Genomic DNA, 26430 nt, shown 5'->3' with positions numbered 1-26430 from the left:
GGGAGGTCAAGGCAGGAGAAATGCCACAGGTTCAAGGTTAACCCATCTCCAAAACATCCAGCTAGTTAAAAATCTTAATTATGATTGCACAGTGGGTCTATGCAATGGTCTGTTAATTAAAGATTATCTAGGAAAAACTGCAATATGATTTCTTGAACTAGGTCCTCAAAAAGGTCAAGGATAGCAGCATGGTTTGATTGAAGAGTAATCAACACACACAGGCCGAATTATACATGGGAAACATGGCTTCCTTTTTACCCAACATCAGACTGTTTCAGCACCTATCACTCCACAGAGCATTTAAACAATATTTTTATTTTTTATTTATTTATTTTTTTTTGAGAAGGGTTTCTGTCTCTACCTTGGCTGTCCTGGAACTCGGCTCTGTAGACCAGCCTGGTCTCAGATCTCTGCCTGCCTCTGCCTCCCCAAGTGCTGTGATTAAAGGCTTACGTTTATTCTTTAGATTTATGTGTATGGTGGTTTTGCCTGTATGTATATATGTACACCATGTGTGCCCAGTGGTGGAGGAGATGAGGAGAGGGTGTTGGATCCTCTGGAACTGGAGTTACGGATGGTTGTGAACTTCCATCCAGATAACAGGGAACTGAACCACAGTCCTCTGCAAGTATCTCTCTAGCCCTTCAAAAATATTTTAAGCTCAAGATATTAATGGTCCAGAACATGATAGAACATTGGAACAGATTTTAAAGTGGGGCAAAAATTAAGCTTTTATTGTTACTGACAACCTTCAGTTTTCAGACAGAATCACATCACACAAAAGCTCATCTAGTAAAGTTTTAGGTGGCCAGTAACTTCATCAATTAGTTCTACTGGTCCTGGCCCAATTCCCAGGACAGTTCGAGAGCCCGGTTCAATCTGAGTACGTCCAGCATCTTGGATTAAACTTACAGTCAGTCCCAACATCTTTGCATGGGTCAGTAATTCAATGAGGGTGTCTTCATCCGGGGCTTTGACCACCACTTTGGGCTGGCCACAGTCCTCCCACTCTTTGAGCACTTGAGGGTTTCTCCTTTGAGTCTGCTTGTAGGCAGAAACAGCAGCATGAGAACACTGGGCAGCAACCTTCCCTTTTCCCATCTTTAGGTCAGTTCGAACCACAAGAATCAATTTGTACTCTCCACTCTCTCCCAAGATGCTTGCTTCGGTTCCTGTCTCTGTGTCTCTATTTGTCTCACTTGTTGAGTTCTGGGGGAACATCCTAAGGTGGCCCCGGAGGCCCCAGCCCAGGCACATGCCACAAGCAACTCCAGCAGCCAAGCTGAGTGTACCAGGATGAGCCAAATACTCCATAACCAAGAACTTGGAGAGTACCTTAAGAGAAAAGAAATTAGTTATCTAGAACTGGGGTTTCAAGCTATTCAGATAAACCACCTACAAGCAGCAAGTAATGTTTTAGAGCCACACTAAGTCACACAGAGGAAGGAGAGAGACTGTGGATCTTATGCATAGACCTTGCTTCCATCCATCCCAAGTACTAGACAATTGAAAGACCCCCAAGAAATAGTTGTGGCAATTTTGAATGGTCAGCAGAATCTTTTCAGTTAAAAACCCTACTATTTAGTCTTCCTTAAATCCTGTGGGAAAAGCAAATGATGTCTTGGCCAATATGCCTAAAGAACTATTGGGGTCAGAGGTCCTTGTATTCACAGAGAAACACTAAGAGAACCAGGAATGTTAATCACACAGGGGTATCTCCTCAATGGAAGAGACACAAACCAAACACCTCCATTCCACCCAAGAAAGCGGAGAGTAGAGGCTGCTAACAATCTGGTGACTTTTTTGCCATCTGAAGGGACAGGCCTCACCCTAATTCCCCAGAACGGTTATTCTAGACTCTTCCCTCCCCAGACCATTACCCATCCTTAGGGGAGATTTCACAAGTTCTTTATGGCCTGCTGACCTCTATACTATCAGTCAGAGACCACACTAGATTGTAGGTCTTTTTTCTATAGAATCCACCCTCATGGTCACATGTACTTTGACTAGAAACTTTTTTACAAAGTTTTTTTTTTTTTTTTTTTGGTTTTTCGAGACAGGGTTTCTCTGTGTAGCTTTGCGCCTTTCCTGGAACTCACTTGGTAGTCCAGGCTGGCCTCGAACTCACAGAGATCCGCCTGGCTCTGCCTCCCGAGTGCTGGGACTAAAGGCGTGCGCCACCACCGCCCGGCAAAACTTTTTTACAAAGTTTTTAAAGCTTTATTGTGCACCTGGAATTGGACTGATGGTTGCCTGGAAATCTTTTCCCAAATTGTACTGTGTTTTAAATATGCTGACAATGAACTGTCTGGTATTAGACTCTTAGAAGTCTGATCCAGGTTGGTGAAGTCAATGGGCACCATGTTTTCGTTCTTATCTCTTCACACGGTTCACTTCCCTGTACGACACCTGCAGGGACCCCCTTCAAAGAGCCTAAATAAAAACTCACTCTGAAAAAAACAAACAAAAAACAAAAAAACAAAAAAACAAACTCATTCTGGAAAGGAGTGTAAATCTGTGTCTTCATAATACAGTGGTTCTCGCTGTCATGGTAAGCCTGTGGGAGGCGCACTAGGCCATGAAGTCAGGATGCTATAAGCAAAGCTGCAGCACTGGAAATTAGCACTGGGAAACTTATCCAGGATCCTAATACAAATTCATGTTACATCTGAACAGACGGTATTTGAAGTAGGGATCTTAAATCTGTGAGTTTTCTAGAAGTGTAGCTATCCTAGAGGCATTGGATACCTTTCTCTCCTTCCCTCCTCAACAGGGTCAGTCTCTGTAGTCCACCGTGCCCTGGAACACAGACAGGCCTTGAACTTGCACAATCCTCTGGCCTCAACCTTCCAAATGCTGGGATTTGGAATGAGCAACAAGCCTGGCTTGGATTTCTATGTCGGCGGAAACTACCATCAGTTTCTTCCTCCAGTACAGTGTTCAAGAGTTCATATACATGAAACTATCATTTTACAGTACTTAAGTGACACACTGGGAACTGTGCAATGCACAACCTAAGTGGAATGGATGGGAACACTTATTTTAGCATAAATTTCCCTTTTATTCTTCATAACATACAGACATGTTAACATACGCTAAGTGGAGGGACTCTGGCCAGTTTGAGCATGGCTCTGGCAGGCCTTGCCCTTCTCCCAATCCCTTGGCCTTGCTAAAAACTGTTAGATTACATTCCTAAAGCTAGCCACCAAGGTCTGTTCCACTTTTTGGCCAATCCCGCCTCCTGAGGCTGACTACCATGGTCCAGCTATCAAGGTATTGAAGTCCAGCAATCAGAAGCCCCCTTTGGCTCACCTAATTAACATGCCCAATTAAAGTCAAGCACCTCATCCTAACACGAGGGTTCCCCATGTACCTTTACAAACCGCCATTTTCCTATGTCCACGTCTGCCTCCTCTACGGTGATATTTTAATTGTACTGAAATGTGGTTTTATTTGTATGTTAAATAAAGTTGCTGGGGGTCAGAGCTAATAGCAAGCCATAGCAGAAACTGGGCGGTGGTGGTGCACGCCTTTAATCCCAGCTGTTGGGAGGCAGAGCTAGGCGGATCTCTGTGTGTTCAAGGATACAGCCAGCATGGAGACACACGCCTTTAATCTCAATACCAATCATAGAAGACCTGGAGGTGGGGCTGGAGAGATGGCTCAGAGGTTAAGAACACTGACTGTTCTTCCAGACTGTTCAATTCCCAGCACCCACATGGTGGCTCACAACCATCTGTAATGAGATCTGGCGCCCTCTTCTGTTTACATAATAAATAAAAAAAAAAATAAAAAAAAAAAAAAGAAGACGACCTGGAGGTATGTACAGACAGGCAGTGATGAGGTCATGTGGTTGGGTTTACAACCAATGAGAAGGCAGAATAGAAAGTCTATAAAAAAGACAGACAGGAAGTAGCTCTCTTGCTGAGGAAGACAGCAGCGGCAGTGAAGGTAAGGTTTTTAGCTCTTAGCTGTCACTCTGACCTCTTGGCTTTCATCTTTGCATTGGCTCTGTGTTTCTTATTTAATAAGACGGTTACATCTACACTCCTCTCTATCCAGAGGCAGTCCTTTGTCTTCTGGGATAAATACCCCTGCCCCCGCTCCCTTGTTCCTTTCTCTTCTCCCTCATCCTCTATCTCCTGTGTCTGTCTCTTATCCCTGTCCTCTGTCCCTAGGGAGCAAATAAATCTCCTTTGTGCTGAGAACTTGGCTTGGGGGTCCTGAGCCATTACTTTTCCTTTCTACTAAGTATTACAGATTGATTATAAAGTACCAAAGATTTTCAATTGAAGACAGTATAACAGTATCAATTATTTAAGATAAAATTCACAAGCTAGGTGGTGGTGGTGGTGCACGCCTTTAATCCCAGCACTTGGGAGGCAGAGGCAGGTGGATTTTTATGAGTCTGCGGCCAGTCTGGTCTACAGAGTTCCAGGACAGCCAGGGTTACGCAGAAAAACCCTATCTTGATCCCCACCCCCAAAAAGATTCACATACCATAACATTCACACTTTTTTTTTTGTTTTGTTTTTTTGGGACAGGGTTTCTCTGTGTAGTTTTGGTGCCTATCCTGGATCTCGCTCTGTAGACCAGGCTGGCCTCGAACTCAGAGAGATCCACCTGGCTCTGCCTTCTGAGTCCTTAGATTAAAGGCGTGCGCCACCACTGCCTGGCACATTCACACTTTTAAAATGTACCATTCTGGTTTTTTTTTTTTTTTCTTTTGTTCTTTGATTATTTGCTGTTGTTGACAGGGTCTCACTCTGCAGTCACGGTGGCCTCACATTTGTGTCTATCTATCTTTTACCTCAGCCTCTCACTGCTGGGAGCACAGATGTGAGCCACCACAGCTGGCATGTAGTGGTACTAATATATCCCCAAAGTCATGCCAACCATTACTTGTCTATTTCTAGAACAAGCAAGAGTAAAGACAGGATTCCAGCAAGCTGAAGAGCTTCTGCCCAGCACAGGGGCCACCAGGTAATTAGATACTTTACATTAATTACAGAAGGAAGTAAATTTTTTGGAGGCAATGGGGACAGACCCAGGACCTCATACAGGCTAGCCAAGTGTTCTACCACCATATTGTATGCCCAGCCTTCTTTTTACCTCTTATTTTGAAACAAGGTCTAAGTTGTCCAGGCTAGCTTTGAACCTATGATCTTGCTACTTCTCCTTCCCAAGGAGCTGGGATCACAAGTCTAACACCAGGCTGCTAAGACAACTAAAACTTACTGACAATCAAGTGTACTGGGTATAACTTTAAACCTCCTCTAGATAATATTCCTATGAGAATCTGTATGAAGACTATTTTGAGTTAATCAAGGACAGACTAAGTAGAGGACTTTTTTCTTTGAGACAGGATCTTAGTATGTAACCCAGGCTGGCTTCATACTTCTAATCCACCTGCCTCAGCAGTGCTGAGACTGCAGGCATGTCCCACCACAACTGGCTTCCTTCAGTTACAGTTCTTTGTTTCGTTAGTTTGGTTTTTGAAAGACAGTCTCACATAGCCCAGGCTAGCTTTGAACTCCCCCGGAAGCCAAGGCTGACCAAATTTCTTGTCTTCCTGCCTCTATTTCCCAAGTGTTGGGATTACAGGAACATGCCACCATGAATGGTTTTATGTGGTGCTAGGGATCAAACCCAGCATTTCATGTATGCTATACTCTACCAAATCCTCAATTATAGTTCTTAGTCACTAAAGAGGTACACATCATAAAGCTCATTTATACATCAGGTGGGCACATGAACTATGCAGTTCAAAAGCAGGTCAAAGTGTATAGTAGAAACTTTAGATGGTTCAGCTATCTATTTAAACCCAAGTGAATTAGTAATTACAAGTGTGTAAGAGTCAGTATGCATGCTTTGATTATTCATATGATTACATGATGTTGTCAGCATTAGCTGTCAAAATGAGAGATCACTTTATACTACAAAGACTCTGCTCCAAATGTAGGATTATTTAAAGCATGAGTAGTTTTTCAGGGATGCAGCCATACAGGGCTAGTGGTCCTGGAGTTCTAAGAAAGATAATAACAATGCATCAAGCTCCTGAAAAAGAGAAAGTATCAAACCATGGTTGTCTCAATTAGACTTGGTTAGAGACATGGACCCTTCAGAGGGTTGAAATAAATGCAAGATTAGATAAAAGTCTGACTTCTCTATTAGGTTAGCTAGGAAAATCAGAGATAGAAATATGTATATAAAGAGAATGCACACAATTTTGCCAGAATGTAAGTCTACAATGATTGAAGCAGAGCAGAAATTAAAAGTGATCTCTCTCTCTCTCTCTCTCTCTCTCTCTCTCTCTCTCTCTCTCTCTCTCTGTTTTTTCCAAACAGGGTTTCTCTGTGTAACAGCTCTGGCTGTCCTAGAACCAGGCTGGCTTTGAACTCACAGAGACCTGCCTGCCTCTGCCTCCCAAGTGCTGGGATTAAAGGTATGCTCCACCACTGCCCAGCTGCCTCTTATTTTCTTAATGAAACATCAGATATGAAATCTTAGGAAGTTTGCAATAGCTATTAAGGTGAATGAAGAGCATGTGTAACAGAACTGTGAAATATTTATGTCTGGAACTCATTTCCTGAATGAGTACTACTAGTCCATGCAACTGTACAGATTTCTCAAGCAGGATTCATCCCAAGTCTAGGACTAACAAGTGTCAATGATGGATAAAAAAAGGACACTAAGATTAAAAGGAGCTGGCAAGGGAATGTTTGGAACTGGTGACGTGTGTGTAGCATGGGTGCACACACGGACAAGAATGTCAGAGGACACTTTTCCTTTGGAATGTGTTCTCTTCTACTACTATATGGGTCCCAAGAATTGAATTAGGCTGCCAGGCTTGGGGGCAAGCACCTTTACCTATTGAGGCAGTTCAGGGACCCCCGTTTCTTTCTTTCTTTCTTTTTTCTTTTCTTTCCTTCTTTCTTGCCTTCCTTCCTTCCTTTTTCTGCAATGCTAGGGTAAACTCTAGAGCATTGGTCCTCAACCTTCCTAATGCTCTGACCCTTTAATATAGTTCCTCATGTTATGGTGAGCCCCCACACGCACCATAAAATTATTTTGTTTCTACTTCATTACTGCAAATTTCCTAGTGTTATGAATCATAATTTAAATATCAGATATGCAACCTCTGTGAAAGGGTAATTCAACCCCCAAAGGTTGACAACCACTGCTCTAGAGCCTCCTGCATATATATTAGTAAGGACTCTCCACTGGTGAGACTCACCCCTGCATCTGCTGTTTGAGACAGCATCTTGCTAAGTTGCCTAGGCTGTTCTTGGACGTGATCATGATCCTCCTGCCTCAACCTTCCCAGTAGCTGGGATTCTAGGTATGTACCTGCAAACCTAGTTCCCTCTTCAAACACTTTTCAAGGTACATAGTGTATGAAGATTTTAATGAATCAAGCATTCAAATTCCAAAAAGAAGCGTAGGGGAACAGAGAAACTAAGACCAGGAGAAGTTCAATACAACAGATGTTTGGTAGCTGTCTGCCAGGTAGAATTAGAATTGTCTTCACAATGTCTAGGTTGTAAAATAAGCAAATATTCCATATATCAGACTCAAGAAAAGTTAACCCCTCTACACAGAGTGTCTATACAGGATGGGTAATATACTATAACCTTTACCTATAAAGTTGTCCATTAAAATGGATTCACAGCCAGGTGGGTGGTGCACGCCTTTACCTCTAGCACTTGGGAGGCAGAGGCCAGGGTGGTCTATATAGAGACCCTGTCTCAATAATTACATAAATAAATAAAATCAAATTGCTTTTGTCAGTGCCTAAGAAGGATGTGGGAGACCAGCTCCCACATTTACCCCAGGGACTCTTGAGGAATGAAGGATAAGAGATTTAGATAGAAATAAAGAGGGGAGAGAAACACAGGATAGCCTTGGATGGACCTAGATCCTTATCCTCTGGCCCAGAGCTTTACTCCAAAGAGCTATTGATAACAATGCCAAGGGGAGGGGCAAAGGACCTCCCCCTTGCTAATTACAACCAAGTGTAGACCCTTCCAAACACCTGGTACTCAGGCCCATGATCAAATCATCCTCTTATGCAGTCCTGCTGGGTAAAGCCACTAGGAAGCCTAGATGGACTCCGACAGAAGGAATAAAGCTAGGAGGTTATAAAGAGGATCTCGTGACTATGACTAAAGACTGCCAGAATGAAAAGCACACACAGAAGATGACTTCTGCCAGTGCAGCTGCTCAGTAAGTGCCCGCCCAAGCCTGAATTGAGATCACACTTGTTACTGAGCCTTGTAGCCAAGGATTAGGGTTCCAACCAGTTCATGTCCCCTCCTCACTGAGCCTTTAAAAATCATTCCTTGGCCCAGGCATGGTGGCCCACACTTGTAGTTCCAGCATGCAGGAAGTTGACCAGCACTCAGGAGGAAGAGGCAGGAGGACTGGAAGTCTGAGGCCTTGCAGTGATTGTCCTGCCTCAGTTTCCTGGGTGCGAGGCTTAAAGACATCCTCAACCACAGCTGACTCAACATCCTTTAATATAATTTATGAAGGTATGCATAGCTCCAAAGCCATGTTCACTCCCAAATAAGCTCATCCATCTTTGGACAATCTGTTATTTAGGTGGATATATTTATTGTTGTTCTGAACATTAAAAGGAAGCTGTAACTCTAATTTTTAAAGATGAGAAATTGAGGATCAATCAGAGAAGATGTGGTTGAATTCTAAAAAAGCTAACAGCCATTACAAAAAGCTGCTCAATCTCATTTAAAAACACATACACCAGTGACAAGCGGGGAAAAGAGAGACCAGTGAAAACTGCAAAGATTTCCATGTTTCCTACTTATGTCCTACAGCTCCACGAGGTCATTAATCTCATGTTCTAATCTCTTGTCACCACAATCAGAATCCTCTAAAAGGTGTTTCAGTCTGTCCCTTCTCTGCATCCTCACAAACCAACAAGCTCAGGGCTTGACATTGCTCATAGTCAGTCTCCCAGACAACCTTACACAGCACAGGAAAATGCGTCCATAAAGCCCTCTGCTTGGGCAGTCTGGGCTGCTTCACCAAGCGTGTTTTATCGGGCCTCCTGCTCCAGATAACCCGAGCCATGCTCTATGCAATAATCTACTCCACGGGTTGTTGTTTTTTGTTTTCATTTTTCAACCTAAAAAAAAAATCCTTTCCTAAAATTCTTGACCCACAATGGCGTAATTTTTTTCTTTCACTTCCAACTTCAATTACCCGCTTCTCCTAATCACCGTGTATTGGTGCCTCTCTTCCCCCCTTATCAAAAGTGCTAAAGAACCAGACATTTGCTGGGCAGTGCTGGCACACACCTTTAATCCCAGCACTCGGAAGGCAGAAGCAGGCGGATCTCTGTGAGTTCAGGAACAGTCTGATCTACAGGGCGAGTTCCAGGACAGCCAGGCTACACAGGGAAACCCTGTCTCAAAGAACCAGACGTGTGTCATTGCCACCAGACAGTTGTCATTTCTCGGGATAGGGTTACTTTATTGTAATTCATACCTGGCCCCAAACACACATGAGGCTATCACAAAGATGCATCAATTTGTCTGGTCTTACAGGTTTCTTCTTACATAGTTGTTTCTTTTGGGGTTTCACTGAATTTTGTGCAAAATTCTCTGGTGACTTTGAAAACTTTAAGCCTTTCCCTTTGAATTATTTAACTCAACTTCAATCCAATGTTCACATTACCTGACAGTTTTACAGTATCCTAAGCAAAATGACTTGCTATTTGCCTGGAAATATGGATAGTATTATACAATCTTACATAGCCCTTCTGTCTGTATCTATGCTGTCCAATGTGGTAGCCATTAGTGCCATATAAGTAGGTGCATTCAATTTATGGCTAAACAGTCAGTTCTAAGGTTATGCTAAGCCACAATTCTCTTATTCAACAATTTGAAAGTGGCTAGTGACCACTCTATCAAACTGGGAGAAAGGACACTGTCATCACTGAAGAAACCTGGAAGACCGGACAAGTTGATGCATCTCTGTGATAGCCCCATGTGTGTTTGGGGCCAGGTATAAATTACAATAAAGTAACCCTGTCCCAAAGAAGCGTGGGGGAATGGAAGCACACTGAGACAGCACTGGTCTATAAGCTCTTTTCCAATCCTCTCCAATCAATCAATCATCAATCGATTAACCAACCGATCAGTACTCTCCAAGGACTCACTGTATGTTCCACGCACTGTGGCAAAGCCTCGAGAGCTCTCAAAATCAAACGACTTCTCCCTGCTTCTAGCTGGCCTTGACAGGCAATAAAGCCTGTCAGGTTGTCCGTGGTGAGGGAAGAGAGAGAGAGGCACAGCTGCTCCACACTGTCCCTCTCAGGAGTTCCTTCCATCTTTTAGAGAGCTCGACTCAAGCCAAACTGGGATTGGGGGGTTTCAACACAGAAAGAGAATTTCTTTGTTTTTTTCTTTTCAGAGCTGAGGACCGAACCCAGGGCTCTACCACTGGACTAAATCCCCAACCCTGAAAGAGAATTTCATAAGCAGTTGGGAGATGTTATTAAATATAGACTTTTAAGCTCAAGGGTTAGGAGAAAAAGAGACTCAGACAGACAAGACAGATCCAATGTCTCCCCCTAAGACATAACCAAGTGTGGGTATGTACTCAGGAAAGAGTCTCAGAAAGCAAGACATCCCCAAGCACGGATCTGGGTTTCTCAAGGGAGGATCACAACTGTCTTAGCCTCAGCCACACAGATCATTTGGTGGTTCTCAAGTTATATCTTAAAAGGGTGGCTGCTAAGAAACTTTTTTTTTTTTTTTTTTGGTTTTTCGAGACAGGGTTTCTCTGTGTAGCTTTGTGCCTTTCCTGGAACTCACTTGGTAGCCCAGGCTGGCCTCGAACTCACAGAGATCCGCCTGGCTCTGCCTCCCGAGTGCTGGGATTAAAGGCGTGCGCCACCACCGCCCGGCTGAAACATTTTTTTTTTTTTTTTTTTTCACTCTCTCCTCCTCTTTCTCTCTTTGGACAGAAGGGGTCTTGGATGGAATTATAATCTGGTAATAAAAGAACAGAAGCCTACTGGGTGGTGGCCTATGCCTTTAATCTCAGCACTAGGGAGGCAGAGGTAGGTGGATCTCTCTAAGTTGGAGGCTAGTCTTGTCTACAAAGTGAGTTCCAGGACAGCCAGAGCTACACAAATAAACAAACCAATAATCAGAAGCCACTAGGATTGTCCAAGGGCCATAGGACATGGTCCTTCCCCTTTAAATGGGGTTTCAAGTGAGATTCCTAGACAACTACTGGGAGGGGACCTAGGCTTTAAGCAACTGTTAATTGTGTTAACATTCTTGCTTTTCTACAGGTGAAAGACTTCAACCAGACTCCAGAGTTAGGGAGTTCCTCCCTCTTCCCATGTCCCTACATAATTTTCTTTCTATACTCCATCAAGGTGAGCAATCTCATTTATTCCCAAATCGCCCTACACCCAGGGCGCTTTGGCTCCAGATGTGGGCTTCTAGTTTCTGTTAGATTTCACCGCTCAGAGTTTTCAAGTACTCTTTCTATTTGTTTTGATTGAATTCTTTTTTGCTGATCATCAAACCTAGGGTATTGTGCATTCCATCTTTTGTGTGTTCTTTATTTTTTTGTCTTTCGAGACAGGGTTTCTCTGTGTAGCTCTGGCAGTCCTGGCACTCACTTTGTAGAGGAGACTGGCCTCAAACTCAGAGGTCCACCTGCCTCTGCCCCCTAAGTCCTAGGATTAAAGGCGTGTGCCACCACCATCTGGCTTGTGTTCTTGATTTTTAAGAAAACCTGTACTTTTCCTCCTATGTTCCAATACCACCAGTCACCAAATCCTGTTGTATTTACTCCTGTAAGCCTATCCCCACTATTTCTGCCTACAGTGTCCTAATTTCTTATCAAAAACTTTCAACTTTGCTAACTCTAATCTTTGAGGGAGGTGGTTAAGGGAGGAGCATCCCATGTTCAAGACCACACTGTGCAATTTAGTGAGGTATAGTGATAAACCAATCTGCCTCTATCTAAGGCTTGAAAGCCATCTTACAGTAAAGACAAACTATATTCATTTCTGTCTATGATTAAATTTGTTTCTCAAGGATTGAGCTATGCCCCACCTAGAACCTTAACTACAAAAGGTTCTGTACTTGCCTGTTCCTGGAAATGGCAACCATGCCTTTGTTTCAGGAGGTTGTTAGGACCAACTTGTTTATGCTTATGTTGTTTCTGTAACCCCGCCTATTTGCCTGCCAAATCCCCCATTTGGAAACCCCCTACTCCTGAACTATGAAACTCCTTGTCTTCTCCATGTCCAATGCGGATCTCTTGACCCACTCCATTAGGGAGAAACAGCCCATGCGTACAAATAAAAAAAGCTTGCTTTAATTATTTAGCCAGGAGAGGGGTCGGTGGTCTTTCTCCTGCATTTATGGGATTAACAAAGCCTCATGGTAGAGCGCTTGCCTAGCATGCACGAGGTGCATGCACCACAATACCAATAAATAAAAATACTTTTGAATCCATCCTAAGAATCCATCCTTAGAATTCTTTCCCTGTCGGAACACGGCTGAACAACTCGAAAACGGACAGTGAGTATTTACAGTGTGAGGCTTGCTCTCCATTTTCTCATGCTAGGACTGCATATCAATGCTACCTAAATGAGGAGGCTTTGCTAGACACTAAAATTCGGGTTCTATCCCTCCCCCACCATCTTAGTTTCTGCATCCAAAGGAAGGTTTGCAGACCGGGCAAGACCTCCAGCGGCCATCGGGCGGAAGACAGTTTATGAAGTAGCTAACAGGAGGCAGACTGTGGGATAAGATAGTAAGATACGTTCCAGCACAGACAGAATGAACTACACTCCTCTCCATCGTCCTGGAAGGAAACAAGACTTACCTGAAGGACTTGCTCACGCCTTGTGGTTCTCCACTCCCGAACAAGAAACACGCTTCGCGCGCGCCACCTATTTCTTCCGGGTTTCCAGAAAAACTAGTTCCGGATCAGGAACTACAAAGCGCAGTCATCCTTCCTCTTGTCACACCCACAGGGCCCGAACTGAGAAAGCCGAACTGAAATCCCGCGAGGACCCTCTCGGGTTGCCAAAAGGAAGGTGGAACATTTCTCTTTTGGAGGCGGGCTCCTCGGGGGGACCGGACCGGAAGTGACGCGAGTGGGTTCCGGTTGGCTGGAGCCCAGCGGCGGGTGTGAGAGTCGGTGCTGGGAGCCGCTTCCAGGATCCTGAGATCCGGAGAAGCCGGGGTCTGAGCGGGTAGGTAGGCGAAAGCGGGGAGTCGGGGGCGCAAGCCGAGGCTCTCCACAGCTCGGCTTCTCCCGTGGCTCTCACACTTGGGCGGTGCAGATACAGAACACGCTGTTTGCCACTTGAGGAGTGTTTCAGGTCACTGCTGACTGGCTGTGTCAGCCTGGCGGTAGCCGGGTTATATGGGACACTGAACCCAGACACTCCTGACCATTCCTTCCAGACTTGGAAGCCGTCCTTGGCTTCTACCGAGCACCTTCCTCCCGGGGTGTCCAGAACCTTGGTTTAAATGAAGAAGGTCTTTGCTGCTGATGACCGAGCTGATTTTCCAGGACCTTTCAATGTGGTGTTTCTCCTCTCCAGACATTAGCGCATTATTCCAAATGTATCTCCATGAAGTGCAGGCATGAGGGTGTCCTGAGGGTACAGAGTTGCCAAAGGAAGGGGGCCTTCTCAGAGCTCTTGCTGTGGACCTTGCCTCTTCCTCCAGCGGTCATAAAAAAGAGTTCTCTGCCCTTTCCAAACCCCTGGTCCCCAACATTTGTATTTTACTGCCGTGGACGTACTTGGCAGCAAGACAGGGTGGTCGATTTAAAAATCTTCATTATTCCAAAAGAGTGTATGGCCTTGTGTTAGGTTACTTATGACCTCCATTTGATTTTACGTAGCCATCTTTTGCTTTGCTTCTACCCCATCAAAAAAACCTAATAATGCATAGATTGGCGCTGTGATTGTGTATTGGCAGATTTCTTATCTTTCTGTTCTGCCTAGATGCTTGTTGACATTTTGTAGAGAATGAGCGTTTAGAGAACTTTCCCGGTATTTCTCTTGACATAATGAAGAATTTAATATTCCAACTGTTTTATTTTTTCAAGACAGGATTTGTCTGTGTAGAACAGCCTACTTTTAACTCAGAGATCGGCCTGCCTCTGCCTCCCAAGTTCTGGGTCCGGCTATATTCCAACTGTTATTGTCTATGAATTGTGTTATCATTGGATCTGACTTTAGGGGAGAAACTTACTAGGCGGTAGTTTGTATGTGGAAAGTTAATGTTTTTACTGACCTTTGGTACCCCAGAAAAATATGACCAAGTTTGTATGGGTGCAAAATGATTCTAAAGAGGTAATTTCTCCTGTTTAGCTTATTTGCCTACATTATTTTAAAACAGATACAGTTTCAGGGCTATATTTCTTAGATACATTTAATAGTACAGTTAAATCCCTGAGGTACACATTCCAGAAGAAAATATGCATATAAACACATATCTGAACTACTCTAGCAAATGGTTTGATGTTGTTTACCAATTTAACTACAGCTAGTTTAATGTTTGTTATCATATTGTCCTTGTTTTTTGAGTTAGCAAACTGTTTTACACTTTTTGACAAGTGGAATTGTAAGTTTGATATATCATTAATTTTAAAATCTAGTTAATTTACTTACTGATTACACAACTGCAAGATTCTTATTTTTTTTCCTTTTCTTTCTCTTGCTTTTTATTTCTTGTTGTTTTTTGAGACAAAGTCTTAATATGTAGCTCTGGTTGTCCTGGAACTCACTACTCCATAGTAGAGCAGGCTGGCCTGGAACTCACAAAGAACGTCCTGGTCCTGTCTCTGCCTCCTGAGTGCTGGGATTAAAGGCATTCTCCACCACACCCAGTCCAAATCCTTTCTTACATTTTGTTTGTTGTATTATTTTTTGTTTTTGTCTTGCTGACTTTGGCTCAAGTCACCACTTTTTTAGGATTTTGAGACAAGGTTTTACTCTATAGCCCTGGACAGCCTCAAATTCACAGAGATTCACCTGCTTCTGCCTCTGCCTCATGAGGTTAAAGGCCACTGCACCCAGAAAGATCATTAAATTTGAAATCAGATGACCTGAATTAAAAGTCTGGGTTCCAACACTTACTAAGCAATGATTGGCAAATTACCCAGCATTCAGAGCTACTCTTGATTGTGTTGATAAAAGGACTTACTCCATTTCGTGACTGTCATAGTGTTTGGTGAGATGGGACATGTGAAAATCACTGTGCAAGTGCAAGTATGGTGTTTTTATTCAGAGAACTAGGAATATATAAGTTTAGAATAATGTTACTTTGAAGTATTTCAAAATTTAACCGTTTATATCATGTCTTATTTATTACCCATATTTATGATGATGATCTTTGCCCTATTTTTGAAGATAGCCAATTAGTCACCTTAGTTAATAAGTAAGTGACCAGCTTTGCATTTGAGACCATTTAATTCTGACCTCTCAGTCATCATGTGTTGTCAGCTGAGAATTTCCAAGTACAGAAAACACTGAAGTTTTTGGTGTGTATTTGACTAATCATTAGAAGTGGCCTACCTTTGCTTACATTAAGTAAGAATCCTTACTATTTACTGAAACCAACATTTAGAATTGTAGTTAACTCTTTAAATGCATAGTTGGTGCCTTCTCATTTAATAGAGGGGAAAATTGGGGCCTTGAAACAATCAGTGATTGGCTGGCCCGAGGACTTCGAAAGTAGGTAATGCCAGTGCCTGAACTAGACCTGAGATCCAAAGTATTCTTTCGTGTTCCCAAGTTGTCCTCAGGCATTCTGGTGAGCTTTGGTAATAGCCTGGTTTGGATCACACTGTTTTCTTATGTGTGGAAGAGGGACTTGTGTGTCTGTGATACCCTCCCTGCTTTTGCAAATTGTAGGGAAACAAACTGCTCAGTGAGTCTCAGGGAAAGCCTGGGAGGGGACCCCTTGACCACAATGCTTGGGATACTGAGGTGGAAGGGTACTGAGTTCAAAGCCAGTCTGGGATGGACTATATAGAAAGACCCTGTCACAAATGAAATTCTTAAAAATTGTTCAGTAGGATGTATTAAGGAAAGAAAATTACCTATATTTTCTAGAATATTCTCAGTTCACAATCAGTTGTATCAGGTATTGTGAAATGTCATCATTTAAGTCGAAATGACAGGATCCCTGTAACATGTCTCATGATGTTGCCAGTGCATAGGGGAGAGCTGTTTCTTTTCTTTCCTCCTAATATAAAGAACTTTCTGAGCTGCTATAATACTGATACTCTGTTTTCTTAATTCTGATCTGCAAGGTCATTTCTCTAACTGTCCTTCGAGGTAAACAGCCATTGTAGAAGAATAAATGCTTTGTTTGAACCTTTGCTTCCCCTGACTCCAGAGACGCATTTAGTTTCTCCTGCTGGGGAAAGCAGCCGTGGTAGTGCGGCTTTGTGAATCTCCTTTGCATTTGGAAACGAACTCTAGATTAGCAAACCTGGGGAACCAGATGCACTAAGACAATCATAACTGTGATTCTGATTGTTGATAATCTGCTTTCACAAAGATGTGCAAGTATTTGTTCAGAGTAAACTTCGTGGGGGAGGGGGTGCTAGGATTGAGCCCAGAGCCTTATGCCTACTAGCATGGGCTCAGCTGCTGGCTAAACCCCAACAACTAGAGTAAACTTTTTGTTTGAAGGTTTTTTTGGTTGTTTGTTTCTGTTGTTGTTTTATAGACAGCTCTCTCCTAGCTGGCCTGGAACTCATATAGACCAGTCTGGCCTGAAACTTACAGAGATCTGCCTGCTTCTAGAGTGCTGAGGTGAAAGGTGTGCATTACCATTCCCTACTAGGATAAATTTTTAAAGAGTGTGTTGTCTCTAGAAACTCTGTTTTGTTTAGGAGGGTAACTTCGGATAGAATTTGCTTAACTGAACTTATGTAATATATAAAACGTTACATAAAGCTCATTTTAAAATATGCTTCTTGAAGGGCTGTAGAGATGGCTCCGAGGTTAAGAGCACTAGCTGTTCTTCCAGAGGACCCAAGTTCAATTCCCAGCATTCACATGGCAGCTCACAACTGTCTGTAACTCCAGTACCAAGGGATCCAACACACTTACACAGACATACATGAAGGCAAAACACTAGTGTTCATAAAATAAAAACAAATCATTAAAAAAATATGCACCTTGAATATTTGAACAGGAGATACTTTTCTGTGCCATCTAAAAGGAGACATTTGCAGTTTAGGCATATTTAAATTAAGCAATGACAATCCCTTGAGTGCTTTTATTCCAGCTTACCTACCTATAATTACTGGAGTTGTTAGTGTCCCCTGACTGTTGAGTAGATTGTGGGTCTTTCAGTGTTGCTGCAGTCTTCCTGGTGTAACCGGAAGGACCACACCAATAGTGTAAAGACTGGGAGCTGACTGAGCATGGTGTGCACACCTTTAATCCCACCGCTTGGGAGGCAGACATGGGTGGATCTTTGGAGTTCAAGGCCAGCCTGGTCTGCAGAGTGAGTCTCTGGACAGCCAAGGACACACACACACACACACACACACACACACACACACACACACAGGCCTGGGATTTGAAGCCTTGGTTCAAATTCCAGCTCTATTACCTGACACCTGAGCTGGTTACTTAGCCTCTTGTTATCTTAGTTTCCTCATAGGCTGTGAAGTCAGTGCCCTTTCTGTTAAGGGTCAATGAATAGATTCAATGAAAGCATTTAGACAGTGCCTAGCATACTGTTGCCATCATCTGGTGGCACACTGAGCTCTTGCTGAGAACCCTTTCCCAGCCTTCTTTGGAAAGCGTATCATCATCGGGCAGTGGTGGTGCACGCCTTTAATCCCAGCACTCGGGAGGCAGAGGCAGGCGGATCTCTGTGAGTTCGAGGCCAGCCTGGTCAACAAAGCGAGTTCGAGGAAAGGCGCAAAGCTACACAGAGAAACCCTGTCTCGAAAAACAAAAACAACAAAAAAAAAAAAAAAAAAAAAGGAAAGCGTATCATTATGTTAGTGCTTACTTGGTATTTAATCATTACTAATGCAGTTTCAAAAAGTAAATATCTTGTTTATTTTTTGTGTGAATATTTTACAACACATATATGATTCTTAATGAAAGGAACCATTTTTGTAGCCATCCTTTAGTCCTTTTTGTATTGTTGACAGGTTTGGTTTTGTTTGGTTTTTTGTGGTGGTTTTATTTTGTTTTGGTTGGTTAGTTTTGCTTTGTTTTGTTTTTTGAGACAGGGTTTCTCTGTGTAGCCCTGGCTGTCCTGGAACTCGCTCTGTAGACCAGGCTGGCCTCGGAGATTCCACTGTGTCTGTCTCCTGCGTGCTGGGGTTAAAGGCGTGTGCCACTAGGCTCAACTATTTCTTTCCTTTTTTAAAAATTTACTTTTTAACATTTATTTATGTAGTTAGTTAGTAATTTTATATTTGTGTCTGCAGAAGTCAGAGGACAACTTGCCGGGGTTGGTCCTCTCCCCACATAGGTTCTGGGAATTGAACTCAGGATTGAGTTTAACACACTTATCCACTCAGACATTTTAGGCAAGTGGTGTACCACTTAGCTACACCCCCAATTCCTACTAACAGTTTATATTTGTAAGTCATAATACAGAATTTAGAAACTAAAGCCAACTATCTTGACATTTAACAATCTTATCTATCATTTTCTTTGCATGGAAAGATCATTTTTCAGTGAGATTAGTTGCCTTATCTATTTGTTCATTGATCCAGTTGATAGATGTCTTAGTTACTATTTTATTGCTGTAATAAGACACTGTGACCAAGGCAAGGTTCACTGGTACTTACGACTCAGGATGAATACAAACTATCTTGGCACAGAGCATGGCGGCAGGCAGGCATGTACTGTCATTGTAACTCCAGCTGAAAGCTTATGTTTTTATCCTTAAGCATAAGGCAGAGATGGGGGCTAACTGGGTTTTTGAAACCTTAAACCCCACCCAAAGTGAGACACCTAATCCTTTCTAAACAGTTCCACCAACTGGGGACCGAGTATTCAAATAAGTATCTACAAGGGCCATTCTCATTCAGACCTCCACAGTGGACACATATCTTCTTTCTTAGGTCTTATACCAGGTTCTGGGGAAAACAATAGGGAATTTAAAGTATCATGAAACAAGAGTCTGAGAAAGAGCTAGCAATGCCCATCTATGTTTGTTTAAGGACTGGAGCACAGATGGACTTGGAAGACTTAAAAGCCCAGCATAGTGGTGCACAGCTATGGTTCTTCCACTCTGGAAGCTAAGGACAGAGGACCTCCTGAACTCTGGAGTGTAAGAAACCTCAGTTTGGGAGAAAAAAATTAATGAAGAGAGAAATTAAGAGTCCACTGCAGTGTAGTACAGTCCACTGCAAGTATAGAGATGAAGATGGCTGAGACAAGAAGGGTGACCAAGATGGAGAGACGATGGCTCGGCATGTAAAGGTACTTGTGGCCGTACCTGACGGCCTGAGCCCAGTCCCCAGAGCCCACATGGTAGAAGGAAAGAACTGACTCTGGCAGATTGTCCTCCGACCCTCACATGTGCTCTATGAGAGGAACAGCCCACCACCCCTACCCAACCAACCATAAATACATGTTTAAAAAAAATCTAGAGCAGTTTGTAGATACATTGAAATAGGACTTGATCTTAGATAAGATGAATGATTTAACAGCAACAACAAATGTCAAGAATGACTAGCATCTGAGTTTAGTAACTGGGTGGGTGGTTGTTCCAGGTAATAGGAGAAGGAAGGTTTGGATGAGACTTTTTATAAGACTGTAGGTAGAAGCAGGGTGTATTGATGTATGGTTTTAATCCCAAAGGCAGAGGAAGGCGGATCTCTGAGAGTTCCAGGACAGCCAGGGCTATGCAGAGAAACCCCGCCTCCAAAAATTAATAATAATAATAATAATAATAATAATAATAATAATAATAATGTAGATGGGGGGCTGGAGAGATGGCTCAGCAGTTAAGAACCCTGGCTACTCTTCCAGAGGACTCAGGTTCAATTCCCAGCATCCACATGGCAGCTCACAGCTGTCTGTAACTCTTCTTCCAGAGGATCCGATCCGAGTCCCCCATACAGATATACTTGCAGTCAAAACATCTATATATATAAATAAATAAATTATTATTTTTTTTTTTTTAAAAGAGTGTAGGTAGGAGCTAGAGAGAGAGCTCGGTGGGAAAGGTGCCCGCTACCGTGCATAGCGATCTCAGTTTGACCCTGGGACCCACATGGTGGAGGGGGAGCACCAACTCCTGCCAAGTCTTCCTGACTCCGTGTGCCCACTGTGGCCTGTGTAGTACCCTCCTCTCCCTCACAAGTAAATAAATATAATACAATTTTAAAACAAGGGAGCTAAGTACAGGTAGGAAAGGATGTTAAATTTGAGATGAAGAAACATCCTAGTAGTCCTATTACATACATAAATCTAGAGGTCAGAACCCAAAGTACAAATTCAGGAAAATATTTTAAAGCACAAGACCAGATAGATAACTTACTTGGGGACAAAGGGAAGGGAGAGGCCCAACGTCAGATAAAGAAAAAGCTATAACAAGGAGATAGAGTGTTTGGGGGCCAGCAAGATGGCTCAGCAGGTGAAGGCATTTGCTGGCAAGCCTGGCAACCAGAACCCACATTAGGCAGGGGGAGAAGTAATTCCTGCAGGTTGTCCTCTGACCTCCCCTACACACTGTGACAACACCCCTCCCCCAACACACAGATGTTGAGAGAGAGAGAAAAGAGAGTATTGGGGGAGTCATTGAGATAGCTCAACAGATGAAGGCTTTCGTTGCCACCTGACACTTGAGTTGGATTCTCAAAACCCACATGTTGGAAGTAGAGAACAGATTCCTACAAGTTGTCCTCTGATCTCTAAACGTGGGCTGTGGCACATATGTACTCAGATACACACACACACACACACACACACACACACACACACACACACAAACTAAATAAAGCATTTGGAAAAAGAATGGTCCACTGTGCAAAACTAATAGGGCAGGAAAGATGGCTCAGCAGGTAAGAGCACTGGCTGCTCCCAGAGGACCCAGGTTCTGTTCCCAGCACCCACATGTGGACTCACAACTGTCTATAACTCCAGCTCCAGAGGATCTGACACCTTCTGGTCTTTCATATGTGTAAGCACTCACATAACATAAAAATAAGTCTGAAAAGAATAAATATAGTGTTTTAAAGGGCTGATACAGTGGTTATGTCTTACAAGGAGAGTACTAGTTGCGTAAGGGACAGATGGGAGCAAGATTTTTTAATACGTGGAAGCATTTATGTATTCAGAATGTCTTTAAGAAGTGGTCAACTTTGTCATTTTCATTCCATGAACCACTTCACTCGAAGTTCTTCGGAAACCTCTAGTTATTTAGGTGTGTAGGTTACAAAAGGCACTGATGGAGAGAGAATATTCAAAGTTCCATGACCTGGTAGATATTTAAGATCTTTTTAAACATTGTGGTACAGTCATCCTTTGCATCCATATGGATTGGTTTCAGGACCCCTCTCAGATACCAAAATGTGTGCATACATAGAACTCCAGCACTCAGGAGGGAGGCCGAGGCAGGATGATTGTTACCAGTTTGAGGCCAGTCTGGTCTACATAGCAAGCAGTTCTCCAAGACTTAAGAAATTAAGTTCAAAAGCATTCAAGGGGTATCACATGCATTCCCCTTCAAATCATGTATTTTCAGAAAACATTCTTTAACTGTTGTCATCATTTGACAGTGTGTGTTATCTACTCAGTCTGGTGGTCTGATAATCTCTTTGATAGTGTGCATTGAGTCAGGGTATATTACTCATTTAGATTGTTTGTTTATTTAATTTCTAACACTCAGTTTTTCAGGTCCTGAATCTTTATAGCTTTAGGGAATCTGCAGCTGTTGTGGCATGGCCTAGAACTAGATATGCTTAAGCATTCCACCAGGGTAGATACTTCTGAAGGCAAGGAAAGTTACTGAAAGCTAACGCCTAAGTTAACATCTTTGTATGGCTTGCATGTTTCATTAAGAAACATGACTCGGGAGGATGTTAATTTCATTGTGGAATAATGTTGCCAAGAAAGTGAGAATCCATGGGTTTAGTGCTCTTACTTTCTTTTCTTTCCCTTGTTAATTTTTCCAGCAACCTTTACCCAAGGAAATTTCTATTACTGCGTCACCACACAATTGTTTTAAAAATTAGTATTTGTTTATTTGTATGTGGGTCTGTACATGCATGCCAAAGCATGTGGCAGTCAGGAGACAACTTGCAAGAGTCAGTTCTTTCTTTTTACATGTGGGACCTGGGATTGAACTCAGGTTGTTAGCCTTGGTGGCAGATGACTTTACCCACGAAGCCATCTTGCTTTGGTTTTGGGGAAGAGAAGGATCATGTCAACATGTGAGCGTATTCCTTACTGTTATTTGAGGCCATGCTGTATCTGAATACTGCTTTTAGGTTTGTTACTAACTTGGTGGGTCTTCCCCACCCCTCTTGGAGGACTATATAATTTTGTTCTGTATTGTTTTTGTATTCTAAATGGGGCTAATGTTGAAAATGAATGGAGTATTGTAGTCTCAGCACTGAATGTACAGCCTACAGAGAACCTTTGTGAGCTGACTTGCAATGCTTTCTAAGCATTTCTGTCAGACACAAACAAAAACAGCACATATTTTAATACCAACCTTTTATTTCAAATATGGCCTTTTAAGATATTTCTCATGTCTGAAATGTTGTTTGATGTTCTGGGTTATGCTTCTGTTCTACTTCTGTCTTCTGACCTGATCCACAAATTGCATTATTGTAAGGAATATAAGGTTTATTTTAGCAGCCTACTCTTATAAGCAAAACTGACTTATACTGTATACCCTCACTGCAAAGTAGACTCCACTGAAGGTCAAGAATTTATGCTAGATTCTTGTTTGAGGACATTTCAGTCTTTTAAACAGAACAAGAATACTTTGGATTTACTTCCATATTCTTGAACTTGACAGTATTTCAAGGTACGTGGCCAAAATTGATCCTACTACATTGAACGTGAAAAGGGACTTATTATTTCATCTTATGCTACCTAAGTAGGCTTCTTTTAGATTTTTTGTTTGTTGTTTTTGTTTTTCGAGACAAAGTTTCTCTGTGTAGCCCTGGCTGTCCTAGAACTCACTCTGTAGACCTGGCTGGCCTCAAATTTGGATATCTGCCTGGCTCTGCCTCCTGAGTACTGGGATTAAAGGTGTTTGCCACCACCGCTTGGCTTATATTTGTTTATTTTTTTTATCTGTATGGCTGTTTGCCTGCATGTGTGTTTGTGAACCATGTGTGCTTAGTGCCCGTGGAGCACAGAACAGGGCATTGGATCCCCTAGAACTGAAGTTATAGGCAGTTGTGAACTGTTGTATAGGTGCTGGGAACTGAACCCTAAATCCTTTGGAAGAGCAGCCATTGCTCTTAACTACTGGGCCATCTCTCCTGCCCCCCATTTTAGACTTTTACCCTCAAATAACTCTTTTAGGGGTGGGTGTGAGGGCTTCAAGACAGGGTTTCTTCTTGTATAATATTAGATGACCAGCCTTAATATTATACATCCCAGGGGCTCAGGAGAGAGAACTACTAACGGCAAGGACTATTTTTGGGAAATAGAATCTCAGCACACCGAGCTCTATAGTCCACTTGCTTTAATTCCTCTGGCATAACATCCTTTATACACAGCTTCAGTTCTGTTCTCGTGCCTAGCTCCTTTGCCTGATTTCTCTCTATACTTATCTAAGTTCTATCTTAATTCTCTCGTCTTAATCCTGCCTCATCTAGGTCCTCTTCAGCTTGTTCTTACCCAGCTAGTACTTCCCATCTGGCTCTTCCTCATCTTCCATCTGATTCCTCTAGTACTCTCTTCTAGCCCTTTAATCTAGTTCTTCCCCATCTCAGTTTGTTCCTCTCAAGTGCTTACCCGTCTAGTTCTTCCATTCTCTTTTCTCTTCTCCGTCTTCATGCCCTGGAAGTCCTGGTATATAAAGCCAGGCTTCCAGGGACAAACAGGAGGGGTGATAAGAATCACATTGAGAGGCAATAACCATTAATTATCATTTGCAACCCCAAAGGGAAGTGACCAATGGGGAAATGAATTAACTAAAGGCTAAATTCGGATAATATCTAAGAAGAGGGAATCTTATGTGCTCAACTATAGTCTTAAACGTGATTAGTACAAAATGTTAAGAATCTATAAGTTGCTAGGTCAATGGGAGAAAATAAAACTGTCTTTTTTCCTGTGGCTCCTATCTGTCCAAGCTATCTGCCGTTTTTTCTGCAGGGTGGGGGAAAGTGTGCTCAGTCGCTAGGCAACCTGTGTACAGCTAGATGCCTCTGGTGATAGTTAAAGGGAGATCTGGAACTAGAGGTAAGGTTTGGGAAAGGAGGAAGTAAGGCTTAATTGGCACATCTGCCAGGCCTTCTCAAACAGGTAGCCTGGATGCTTAAGTCTGTTCTTTTTTGTTTTGTTTTGTTTTTTTTTTTTTTTTTTTTTTTTGGTTTTTCGAGACAGGGTTTCTCTGTGTAGCTTTGCGCCTTTCCTGGATCTCGCTCTGTAGACCAGGCTGGCCTCGAACTCACAAAGATCCGCCTGCCTCTGCCTCCTGAGTGCTGGGATTAAAGGCATGCGCCACCACCGCCCGGCTTAAGTCTGTTCTTAGAGAGTACAGAGGTATCTCTGATAAGGTACTCTCCTCCATCTGGGGATAGACCTGGCCAAAAGCTGCCACTGATGATAATTACAGGGAGGCTTGGACTGGGGTTCTGGCTGAGCATAGCTGTCAGCACAGAAAGTTATCTAAATATTCCTAGAAGTGGTTAGGTAAGGAGTTAAAGGTCTATAAAGTTAGTAAGGATGTAAGAAAGGAGGGTCCGAGCTAAATTGTGTAAAGCTATTACTTAACGTACACCTGACCTAGGCGGTGTCTCCTTGTGGAATTTACCTTAAATCAGGAGACTTACATGTGGACTGTTGTTACTGCTAGTCCTTGAAAGTGGCCAAGGGAGATATCGGATTCCAGAGAAAGCCTTTCCTGAGGCTGTTCTCCAAATACCTGGAATGTGTATGTCCAGAGAGTGATCCGTCCACACTATTAGCCCTTCTTAGGGAAAAGTCAATTGGGAAAACTATGAAGGAACACATGATTTTCATAACAGAAGACAGCTGATATATAACAAGCCAAGTAACACCAAAAACTCCTTGGAATTTGGCTTCCCCTGGAGGGAATCCTTGATCCCTCCAGGTAGTGACTTTTCCATAACCAGCTGAGTTCTTACGATGTATTCCTGCGGCCCGCAGCAGTTTCTCTGTGTAGTCCTGGCTGTCCTGGAATTCTCTGAAGACCAGGCCGGCCTTGAACTCATCTGCCTGCCTCTGCCTCACAAGTGCTAGGATTAAAGGCATATGCCACCACGCTTGGCAACATGAAATTAAAAGAAAACAAAACAAAAAAACTTTGAAAAGAAAAGGGCATGGAGAAATAGTGTCTCTACCTGCCAGTCACTATGTAATCTCCCTGTATGGTTTGATTTTATTTGTTTGTTTGTTTGTTTCTTCGGTTTGGTTTTTCTGTGTGTGTGACAGGTTCTGGCACTGGCTCCGGCCCTGGCGAACCTGATACTTAAGAGGATCCCCCAGGCTTTGCCTCCTGTGTGCTGGGATTACAAGTTTGTGTCATCATGTGTTTTGTCTTGTTTTGTTGAGACAGAGTCTTACACTGTGGCACATACTGGCCTAGAATTCATTGTGTATCTCATGGCAATATCACTGCTTCAGCTTTTCGAATGCTGGGATTACGGGTGTAAGTCAGGATGCCTACATCTATATGCTTCCTCTTGAAATAGAAAACATAACTACTGACAGTCCCCCAAGGCCAAAGAAAAATATTTAAGGATGAAATGAAAATTAAGATGGAGGGAGTGTTATATAAATTGCTCAAACGCAAAAGCTTAAATTACCCAAAGAAACATTGAAAGGAAGAAACCAAGAGCTAGAGATGAGTCAGCAGTTGAGAGCACCAGCTGCTCTTGCAGAGGACCCAAGTTTAATTCCCAGCACCAACACAGTGGCTCACAACCATCTGTAACTCCAGTACCAGGGGATGGAACCCTCTTCTGGCCTCCATAGGCTCTCCACACATGTGAAGCACAGACATACATGCTGGGAAACATCCATACACACACAATCTTTTAATGAAAGAAAAATTTAGATGAGAGAGACTTTAGATGGAGATGGTAAGATTCTTTTTTTTCTTTTATAGCTATAAAAAATTTAAACAGTCTTGAGCTGAGAAGGAAAGCAGAATTGGGATGGGGTATAAATAAGTTCTATCTTGGGGAGTAGGCATGGAATATATAATCCAAATGGTC

At 42.8% G+C, this 26430-nt stretch overlaps 2 protein-coding genes across 2 annotated transcripts in view; one reads left to right on the top strand and one right to left on the bottom strand.

Annotated features, from left to right (window-relative positions):
* Positions 1-705: 705 nt before the first annotated feature.
* Ptrh2 (peptidyl-tRNA hydrolase 2) lies at positions 706-13109 on the bottom strand. Its single transcript, XM_059271429.1, has 2 exons — positions 12880-13109; positions 706-1335 (listed from the first exon to the last, which is right to left on the bottom strand). The coding sequence occupies exon 2, from the start codon at positions 1312-1314 to the stop codon at positions 790-792; it is 525 nt and encodes a 174-aa protein (XP_059127412.1). The 5' UTR covers positions 1315-1335; positions 12880-13109; the 3' UTR covers positions 706-789.
* Vmp1 (vacuole membrane protein 1) overlaps positions 13021-26430 on the top strand; it is a 101348-nt gene continuing 87938 nt past the window's right edge. Inside the window, exon 1 of the mRNA XM_059271428.1 lies at positions 13021-13252. The gene's annotated coding sequence lies outside the window, so the exon portion shown is untranslated. The remainder of the gene's footprint in view (positions 13253-26430) is intronic.

The sequence above is a fragment of the Peromyscus eremicus genome, chromosome 8a (genome assembly GCF_949786415.1).
Source record: "Peromyscus eremicus chromosome 8a, PerEre_H2_v1, whole genome shotgun sequence".
Taxonomy (NCBI): domain Eukaryota; kingdom Metazoa; phylum Chordata; class Mammalia; order Rodentia; family Cricetidae; genus Peromyscus; species Peromyscus eremicus.
The sequence above is the reverse complement of the archived record's forward strand: the minus strand, read 5'-3'. Positions and strand labels throughout refer to the sequence as shown.